General features: G+C 36.4%; 1 protein-coding gene across 1 annotated transcript; it reads left to right on the top strand.

Annotated features, from left to right (window-relative positions):
* The first annotated feature begins 268 nt into the window (after positions 1-268).
* On the top strand, positions 269-10,630 carry carnmt1 (carnosine N-methyltransferase 1). The gene is given in 8 exon segments (NM_001126522.1): positions 269-785; positions 2,021-2,216; positions 3,123-3,286; positions 5,235-5,375; positions 6,699-6,877; positions 7,019-7,132; positions 7,914-8,017; positions 10,294-10,630. Coding segments are annotated over 8 exon segments (1,122 nt in total). The 5' UTR covers positions 269-666; the 3' UTR covers positions 10,399-10,630.
* The last annotated feature ends 594 nt before the right edge of the window (positions 10,631-11,224 follow it).

Raw genomic sequence — 11,224 nt, 5'->3', positions numbered from 1 at the left:
CCCCAAAACCTTGAGAAATTTGATCAAACTTTAAATAACCTGCCAAATGTAATCAAATGAGAGTGGGTGTGGGCAGAAATGGGCATGGTCAGAAAATTCACCATGCTGCGCTTATTTTTGTCCCTCTTTCCGTTTTCAAAATGTTGGGAGGTATGCAGAAGCATATATTAGGATGTTGCTGCACCAACCATGATAAAAACTAAAGTCGTTTTTTTCTACTCCACAGCACAAGTATAGGTTTTAGAGAGCAGGAAAAAAAGGTAACTCAGTTGTGGCCAATATCGGGAGCTGAGGCTCTAATACAGCGGTGGGGGTGTATGGCAGGCAACTTATACCAAAAAGAAACGAAAAACGTTTATTTTTGTCACTGATAAAAGTAGGAACTGTGAAGAGTGGGAAAAACTTTGTAAAAGGCTGTTCTTCTGCAAGCGTATGATTGCACTGCCGTAAAGTAGGCCGTCGCCGGCAGTCACTGCACTTATATACTTGTAGTCGTGACGCCATAGTCTCGCGAGATGAAATTTGTGCTGTCGGGATTATCTGTCAGGCAGGAGCCAAAGAGGTGGATGTTCATGGCGTTGCGGGACGTTTAAGCAGCGACCCGGGACTGTTGGTTCTGTTAAGAAAATCGCGTCTGCCCAACGTAAAGCGCAACTGTTGAGCGTTATGGAGGAGCAGGATATATGTGCCTACAGGGAGCGACGTCAGCGCAAAAGTCCAGAGGAGGAAGAGGCGCTGGAAAAAGACCACTTCTGGAAGATCATCAGTGCCTTTATAGGCTATGGGTGAGTATCTTTGTCTGGCTGCCGTGTCTAGCATGCACTTCTAAAGGCTTTGTTTATTTACATGGTCTAGCATCCATTTTGGCTGTATTATGATGCTGGGGGTAGTAACTAATATCATTTTTAATATGAGCTGGAGGAGAATGGAATAGATATAAATGTGGATCCAGAGTAAATCTCACTTTCTCAACCATAAGCATTGCCTTAACCCTTACTGTTGTAGGGGAAATGTCCACTGCTTAAAGTGCTAATTTCATCCTCAAATATTCTTTAAAATTAGTATCTTATTTATAACCTATTTGGTTATAAATGAGCTAAGTGGGACTGGAATAGATGTGGATTTAGACTAAATCGCATGGATGCTCTCTCATCCATAAGCAGTTATAGCCTGTAACTATGATTCATTTTATTATACATAACTATGTCATTGCCATTATAAAACACAAGGTTTGGTAAAAGTAAATTAAAATGCTTAATATCTATGGTGTTACCACCTGACTGGTAAAAATGATGCTTTATGCCAATATTATTAATTTGGGTAAAAAAGATAGCTATATAGGAAGGCTGGTATTTTTTTTTTTTTTTTCAAGAAAGGTTGGCAACCATAAGTATTAATGCTAGGATTTGATCAATGTAACTGAGATTGCATGCTTCTTTTTTGGTTTTTTGCACTATTTGCCTCCAAAATCTTGTGTTAGTTCAGATTCTAAAGGTGGCCATACACGTTAAGATCCGGTCGCTTGGCAAGGGCACCAAGTGAGCGGATCTTCTCCCGATATCCCCACATACAGGTGGCCCTGGGGCCAAATGATCAGATTACAACTACGGCAATGGGCGCCGTCGGTTCGGCGACCACATCAACAATCAACAAGCTGATGTGGTCCCCGATCTGACAATCTTTTAACTTGCCCAATCGATATCTGGCCAATTTCAGGCCAGATATCGGTTGGGCATGCAAGTCGTTGCTGCCGCTACATGGGCCAATAAGCTGCTGAATCAGTCTAAGGGACCGATATCGGCAGCTACAATCGACCCGTGTATGGCCACCTTAATTCTGCCTCTGCTAAACTGTGCAGGATATGGAAAGTCAGATCTCTCCATTTCTCTGGCAATTGCATTAACCCAGTGGCCAGTACTTAAAATGCAAATTTAATCCTCAAATATTCTTTAAAATTAGTATCTTATTTATAACCTAAATTTGTTTAATTAGTGAATTCTGTCTTTGTTTGTTTATTTAGAAGTAGCATTCATGAGCAAGTGAACCGCACAGAAAGACAATTTAAGTCCTTGTCAAAAAATCAACAGAAATTGCTTCCCCACTTCGTTCCTCACTTGGACAAGATCCGTGAGTGCATAAATCACAATCAGAAAATTCTGCAAATGATTGTAGATGATTGTACCCATATGTTTGAAAACAAAGAATATGGTGAAAAAGTAAGTACAATTTTATTTAAAAAATACAGTTTAACAGTTAAAATTCTAGTCTTATTGAAATTGAATACTTGATAACTGAATGGATTATTTTATTGCTATAATTTAATGTTTTTTGTATGTTTAATAATGCATACATAACTGAAGGTCTAGTGTAGAGGCTGGGGTGGTAACTGCAAAGTTCCACTTTACCTTGGAGCTTTCTCTTTAATTTCTAGCTAATTACTGTGGTACAAAGCATACAAGCTGGCAAGTGATGCTCAGTATTCATAACATAATGGCAGCGTCATACAATTTGGTAGTCAGTGGGTAGTATACACCCCAATAAAAGGTAAACCCCTTTAATCACACTGAACCATAAATAAATATGTCTGACTCTTGAAATAATATGTAATAACAAAATAACATGTTTCATATTTATTGTTTAAAAAACATTTTTGGTAGAGGACACCCTTAGAAATGTATTTTATGCTTGCAGCACAGTGTGTTTCAAATCATCAAGTTGCATGGCACTTGATGGTAAATGTATGTTATTCTTGGGTCTGTAATCACATGTAATAGATCCTAGGTGTTGATCTTTGTTCCCATATGTATCCACCGGCAGGAAGAACAAGCTCAATTTACACATGCAGTACTGTGTATCTGTAGCATTCTGGAATGCACCACATGGTCCAATTTTGAAAAGGCTCATGGGTACAAAAGCCAGTTATATATATTATGATGTATGTGCTCTGCAAATTGGCAGCCATTACAAAATACACATAGTATATTTTGTGTTGTAGAACTTGATTTTCCACGTGAACACCATTTCATCTGTTTTGAGCATATGTGTTTATTGCTGTATTTATAGATGGAGCTTCCCTTGAAATCAGATCACATAGTATGTAAGCCTATGTTTCCAATACACAGGGATACAGAAAGCCAACTCCTCCTTCAACCTTTGATATGGACAAACTTAAATCTACTATAAAGCAGTTTGTGAGAGATTGGAGTGAGGATGGCAAGTCAGAGAGAGACGCTTGTTACCAGCCTATAATCGATGAAATTCTTAAGCATTTTCCAAAAGATGAGAGGTATGTAACTTTAGGCATTTTGACACTGGCATTTCCTAGGAATGAATAGTAACCCCAAAAATGAAAGTGTTTTAAAGTAATTAAAATATAAGGTATTGTTGCCTTACATTGGTAAAAAGTTATGTTTGCTTCAGAAAGACTAGTATAGTTTATATAAATCTGCTGTTTAGGCATGGGGGCAGCCATTCAAAAGCAGAAAAGGCACATGTTGCATGGCAGATAACATTAGATATATAATATGTTATGTGCAACTGCAAATCAGAGTGGATGTAGCTGTGCCAGGTTTTGCAGTGGCACAGATACATAGATTACATATTCCTAATTTGGAAGGGAATTAGTACTCTATTATAACAGTTTGTGTAGAAACTCCATGTCTCCATGTCAATGTCTTTGAAATTTACTGTAACAATCAGTTGGCAACAGCTAAAATTTTTTAATGTCACTTTAAGTAGTGAACGTTCTCCAATGGGCACTTTCCACTGGTGATTTTAGCAGCCTGGTGTGACATTGGCCCTAGGGTATTGCCACACAGACAAAATTGACAAATCTGAAAATATCTTTGCATTGTAGTGCACGATTTAACGCCTTTACTAAAAATGATCATTTCCCTGCAAACTGGAGGATGCATCACTCTAGGGCCAACACATACTTGAAAAAATCCCACTGCAAAGTCCATGTTGTGTTGCCAAAAGCTCATGAACCACAATTTTCTTTAAGTACTGCCTGCCCCAAGTATTATAATATTTAGTGCATTTAACGCTTCTTATGTGTTTGTGAATAATGCGTTAGTACTATTTCTATTCGCTAATTAATGCAATGCATTAAAATGAAGGCCTTGCAATGATGCGTTATTTAGCGCAGGCGATATGCGTCTTAACGCATGCTAAAAGACTTTGATGAATCGGTACTTATTTATCGCATCAATTTTAACGCAAAAAACCATGCGATAAGCGTTATCGCACTTTAGTGAATCAGTAATGTCTCTAAAATGATTCTAAATAGTGCCCAGCATAACGCACTTTTCTCCCTGCACTCAGTCTCATGCAGATCCTGTACCACAAACTGCTCAACTTCAGCTCTCTCAGCTACTTCCTAGTCTAGCGTGAAGCTCCACCCCCATTTCTTTGCTGATTTTTCTCTATTTTTCTGAAATCAATCAGAAGTGCTCAGTAGACACCTCTTCGACCATCACAGTCAGAGAGCGAAAGAGAACTCAGAAAAGGGGATGGAGCTTTACACTAGACTAGGAAGTAGCTGAGACAGCTAAAGTTGAGCTGCTTGTGGTGCAGAATCTGCATGAGACTGAGTGCAGGGAGAAAAGTGCGTTATGCTGGGCACTATTTAGAATCATTTGAGTGCAGGGAGAAAGGTATGAAAGGTAGAGACGTTTATGATAAAAGACTTACTTATTCTTTAAGTGCCACATGCTAAGAAACACACAAGGAAAGCAGTCGCTGCCCTGTAGAGCTTGCAGTCTGATTAAGATAAGCAAGCTTCCTGACATTACAAATGAAGTTTCCATCTAAGAATTCAGGTCTTGCTTCTTTCATCATGCAAAAAAAGGATAAAAACGCTCTTTGGATGGACTTTCTCTTTAAGTTAAACTTACTGAGCTCAGTTTTATATTTCATATACAATATATGAATCAAAGGTGTAGTGGAGGAACACTGCTGCCATTTGCATGCTTTAGTGTGTTACAGTACCTTTTAAAATGAAAGTTGATATGGGACATAGCTGTTTAGTTAGTTTACATTTGAATCTGACCTGCATGTTAGGCATCTGCTCACTCCAGCCTTTATAGATTACATTTTTGCCTAACTAATTATATTACAAATATTTTTCATTTTCTGCAGTCTTCATTTTACCCAGTTTAATTTTTACACTGTACTGTTCCTTTAATGCTTTAATAGATCGTTGCACCACTTAATTTCCATTTTGTATCTTCCAGTGATGTCTCCAATATAAATATCTTAGTGCCTGGTGCAGGGCTTGGTAGGCTGGCATGGGAAATAGCTAAGCATGGGTATTCTTGCCAAGGGAATGAATGGAGTTTCTTCATGCTGTTTTCCTCAAATTTTGTGCTCAATAGGTAAGTTATAAATACAGACCCTGCAGAGTTGTGAGACACTTGATGCATGTATTAAAAAAAAAAAAAAAAAAAAAATAAATATATATATATATATATATATATATATATATATATATAATGTGTGTATTTAGGTGGAAAGGCTGCTAACAGGAATACAAAATGGAATGGGAATTGCTATTAAAGATGTAGTAACTTTAAAGGGGTTGTTCACCTTTGTACAACATTCACAAATCTAATAGTTCACATTGCTAGAACAATCTTTGCCATATACATAGTTAAGGAAAAAAATGTGCAGCTGAAGAGATATTCACCTCATAATCATCCCTCTGCTGATCCTTCACTTCTGCACAGACCCTGTGCTGGGGGGTGGGGGGAGGCAAGGGAGAAATTAACCAATGCCCGTTCATTTTATGCAACTGGTTAGAGTGCAGAAGCAAGCAATAGGAATAAACGAAAGGCCTCGACATGATGATGTAAGCATACATATAGAAAGTTCTCAGCATGTAAGGTTAAAATTAAGCCACTCCCATCTCTTCAGAAAACTGATCAGAGGGACAGAAGGACTGATTTAACAGGTATAAAAAGTAGTTTTTACAGTGGCCTTTGTACTTTTTTTTTTTTTTAATGGAAAATGGATTTTTTAACACACTTAAAGTATTGTTGGTGGTTTAATAAGATTTGGCCATTGAAGGTGAACTCCTTTAATATCAATAATTTTGTTGATATACATATCAGTACATACTTAATGCTACCAAGTGCAGATACCATTAGTAGTAGTAATGGAATTAATAAATTCAAAGTACTACTGTGTAAATATATTGGTAAGAAATACTTGACTGACCATTTTCATTTCACAGTAAGGACCACTCTTCTACACTGATGATAGCATTTATTACATTTTTATTATGGTTTCAAATGAATTTAATAGCCATGTCCATATTTCAGTTACTTTTCCCATGGAAATGGTCACTTTACACCACTGCTAACCTGATTCCTTTATAGGACTGACTGATTAGGTATATAACTCGAATTCCTGGTATGTTCATTTATTAGTTGTGGTTCGGATACCTACAGCTCTATGGTGATACAATAATTGCAGTAAGAGAGACCTTTTTGAACAATTGCTTTCTTAGAAAAATGTGTAATTAGCTAATAATAATGTTGTGATGATACTTGCCCTTGCAACAAGGAGAATTAAAAAGTGACAGCACAATACACATTTTTATTAGGTAGATGTTGATATTGCAAAATTAAATTGTACTACTTTTATATATGTGTGTGTTGTGTATTGCATGTACTATTGTAATTTCCTCTGTTTTCCAGATGTTCTGAAATTAATACTTTTAAAATTTACCCATGGATCCATCAGTTTAGTAACAATCGTAGATCATCAGATCAAATAAGACCTGCTTATTTTCCAGATGTGAATCCTCATGATCTCCCTCCAAATGCAAATTTTTCCATGACTGCTGGAGACTTTGAGGAAATTTACACAGACAAAGGTAAGTTTACTTTTGATTGCCTTTCAGAGTGAAATGAATCCACTAACCTATATTTACATCACTTTATTGCTGTCAGTTACTAATCCATACAATTAAAATAAGAATCAAATGCCAATTACTGAACTTTTTTTTATTATGTAGGTTCTTGGGACTGCATAGCAACATGTTTCTTTATAGACACTGCGCATAATGTCCTAGACTATATTGACACAATCTGGAAGATACTTAAACCAGGAGGCATATGGATAAATTTAGGTAAGTCTTTTTTTTTTTTAATTCTTATAAAAAAAAAAAAACCTTAAAGGGGTGGTTCACCTATTAAGTTAACTTTTCATTTGTTATAGAATGGCCAATTTTAAGCAACTTTTCAGTTGGTCTTCATTTTTTATCTTTCATAGTTTTTTTAATCATTTTTCTTCTTCTTCTGTCTCTTTCCAGCTTTCCAATGGAGGTCACTGACCCCAGCAGCCAAAAACTCACTCTCAGGCTACAATTTTATAGTTATTGTTACTTGTTATTACTTATCTTTCTATTCAGCCTCTCTGCTATTCATATATCAGTCACTCTCTCAAATCACTCCCTGGTTACTAAGGTAAACTGGACCCTTGCAACCAGATTATTGTTGAAATTCCAAACTGGAGAGCTGTGGTACAAAATGTATCATTAAAAACTACCAATAATAAAAAATGAAGACCAATTGCAAATTGTCTTAAAATAGCAATGGCTACATCATATTAAAAGTTCATTTAAAGATGAACAACCACTTTAATAATTAGTTCAGTGTTTTAACTGTTCTCTTTTAAGCTAATGTCCATTGGGATTTTGACCTAAAGCACTCATTGCGCATTGACAAGTGGATTGCATTTCTGTCACTGCACAAAAAATTGCAGTGCTAGGGGACTGAATCAACTATTTCCTTACCAGATATTTTCCCCTAATATATAACATATGCCTTAATGTTTGGGTGGCAAAATGCTGAGAAGAGTTGGTTGCCCTTATGCTTTAAATAAATATTTTGTTTTTCCCCTCTTTGTAGGCCCCCTTTTATATCATTTTGAAAATATGGCAAATGAACTTTCTATAGAATTAAGCTACGAAGATATAAAAAATGTTGCTCTGCAGTATGGATTTCACATAGAGGTATGTGCAGTGGTTCCTTTTCTCTTTTAATGAATGAATTTTATTTCAACATAAATTGTCAAAAATGAATTGTTTGGTTGCAATTAAAGGCTAATTTCCGGTAAATCCGCATGGGGATTGGATGGGCTGGACGGGAAATTCAAACTTCACCCATCCAAACCTCTACCAGGATTTAAACTTCGGTGACAAACCAAAAGTATGGAAAGCTTTGTAGGGGAAAATTATGCAGGCACCGAAGCTCCTGCTCTCCCTTCCCAAGTATGCAGCTCACTGACCGCAGGGGGCCCGGCTAAGTAAATGCAGAACCGCAGGGCCCCCCTTTAAATGGCACCTATTGCTAAAAAATTGTTTCCCGCACCAGAGGTGTAGGCTAATAGAGGCCACATTCTGGAAGTGGGAAAAAATAATTTCTTCACGAAATATGCGCCTCACAAGCACTAAGCCACCTGTACCGGTACGGGAGGCTATGTTGAGGCACACATATTAGCACATTAAGTGAGTGACGAGGCAGCAATAATTATGTTGTATGGGGCTCTGTGATTTCTAATGGCAGCCTTAACTTTGCACAACATATCTGCTTTGGGCTCAGGGTATTCGTTGTACAGTGTCTGTAATGTGCATGTTTTAATGTCGTACTAGTAATAAAGGAGCATCACTCATTTAACTTAAGCATTTGGCAGGAGAATGCAAATTAGATATGGGTGGTGTGTTTTTTTTAGACCTGTAGGATACTGCCTTTGTAAACTTATCCACCCTCAAGCAGGGAAAATACAGCTTGAATATGAAGGACATTTAAAATGTACATACTTTTGTTTGTTACATGAGCATAAATTTACAGTAATTTAAAATGTGGAAAATGGCTGAGAGTAGCTAAATTGACCAGAAATGCAAGAAAGCAGTTAATAAGGAGAAAAAAAGCAATCTTTATATATGCAAAGAAAGACTTCACAGCAAATTGCAGCGCTAATTTTGGAGCCCTTATGGCCAGTGTGCATCCTTTCAGTGGTATCTTATGGCAAATGTAGCATTTATCCACTCATATTCTAAGCCAGCAGAGAAATACCCAATATATGTTTTTGGCCTAAAAATGCAAGTATAGAATAGAATATATCTTTATTGTCATTGTCACGTAGTAAACAACGAAATTTAAAAGAAGCAAAACAACTCAAAGTGAAGGCATAATAGCAGAAATACCACATACAGCTACACTTTTCTATTTCATATTTAAAGCCATAATTGCTTTTGGATAAAAGCTATTTCTCAACCGATTTGTCCTAGCTTTCATTACTCTATATCTCTTCCCTGATGGCAAGAGCTAAAAGAGACAGTGGCCAGGATGAGTCGAATCATGCACAATGTCCATAGCTTTTTTCTGACATAGGGAGATGTAAATTTGTTCCAGGGTAGGGAGCGACAATCATTTATTTCCTCTGCTGTCCTAACAACCCTATGGAGTGCTTTTGCATCTTTAGAAGTGCAGCCACCAAACCACACACATAATCCATATGTAAGTATGCTTTCGATACAACAGTGATAAAAGGCAAGAAGCAGATTTTTGGGAAGATGGTTTTTCCTCAAAACTCTCAAAGTACATTCCTTGCTGCCTTTCTTCAACAGCCCTTTAATGTTTGCACTCCAAGTCAGATCGTCCTCCAACTCCATTCCCAGGAACTTAAATACTGAAACCCTCTCCACATTTGTACCATCAATAATGAGACAGTTTTGTTTTTCCTAAAATCGACAACCAGTTCCTTGGTTCTTTTTCAGTATTTAGGAGCAGGTTATTTGCTCTATAGCACTCCGATAGCAGCTTCACCTCATCCCTGTATTCCATCTCACTCTCCTTTCCCGAGAAGTCCCATCAGCGTAGTATTGTCCACAAACTTTACAATTTTATTTCCAGAGTAAGTAGGAACACAGACATATGTGTACAAAGTATAAAGTAGAGGACTTAATACATTATAGTGTATAGTGAAAGGAAGTATCAATTGATAAATTTGAAATGAGGCTGGAGGTATAAGGAGTTTTTTTGCTGGCTCAAATAATATGGTGGAGAAATGCTACTTTTGCCAAAAGCCTGTGAATGCACCTCTTGTAGGAAAACTTGCCTACATTCTTCTTTTATACCAAGTTCTATTGAGTAGTTTTATTTGTAATTTCTTTTTCTGTACAGCGTTTATATCATCATAGTAAGTCTTTACTGCATGCAAACATTTAGTCCTCTTCATGTTATACAATTCTTTGTAACTCATTTTCTTTAACTTTTCATTGAACAGTTTGAAAAAGAATCGGTGTCTACAACATACACAGTGAATAGTTTATCTATGATGAAATACTTCTATGATTGTGTATTTTTTGTGGCTCGGAAGCCACTGCATTAATGGACTCTGCAAACTTTCAAAGAGAAGAAAATTTAAGAACGATGTGTCTCAGGGCAATCAAGAGACACTCTGAACGGTGCCTTTTTATCTGTAAATGTGTCTGTGTTCAACAGAATACTTCAACCAGTGCACATTGCTTGGCAAGTGTCAGTGCACAAATACAAATAATACAGACTTGAATTTTAATTTTATTCAGCTTTTTTAAGTTAATAAAATCTGACTCCTGAAATAATCTTTTTATTATGTTGGCAAATATTTTTTGTTAAATATTTTAAGGAGAACAAGTTTGTCTATGAAATTGTCCAGTAAACTAGTAAATAAAGTTTTTGTGTATTTTACTGCTTTGTTTTTATGGAAGGATTTTTGTTAATGCATTACAGATTTTGGATGTATTGCACCGAAATATCATCTGTGAATAAATAAGTAAAATGTTTGGCTAGAAACATTAATCAAATTATTATTTACCTACAATTAACCTTTAATTTATAAAGCAGCAATTTATCCTGCAGCTCTATACAGAGATTATACATCATTTACATAAATCCTTGCCCCTGGGAGATTAAAATCTAAGGTCTCTATCATGTATTTATTTACCATGGTCAGTTTAAACAGTTTTGCGTAATGAAACAAAAAGTAATTTTAAACAAATTTCAATATACATTAATTCAGACGATTTTCAGATATTTGTAAATATAATGTAATTGCAAAAAAGCAGTAAAAGCTGTCTGTCATCTAACCTGGGTTTGACTTTAACAACAGTATAAAGTTGTTGAGTCAGAACCAGCACTGCAGAGAATCTAAACTGCAAGACAAATGCTACTTGTAA

The sequence above is a fragment of the Xenopus tropicalis genome, chromosome 1 (assembly GCF_000004195.4).
Source record: "Xenopus tropicalis strain Nigerian chromosome 1, UCB_Xtro_10.0, whole genome shotgun sequence".
Classification (NCBI taxonomy): domain Eukaryota; kingdom Metazoa; phylum Chordata; class Amphibia; order Anura; family Pipidae; genus Xenopus; species Xenopus tropicalis.
This window is presented reverse-complemented; position numbering and strand designations above follow the sequence as displayed.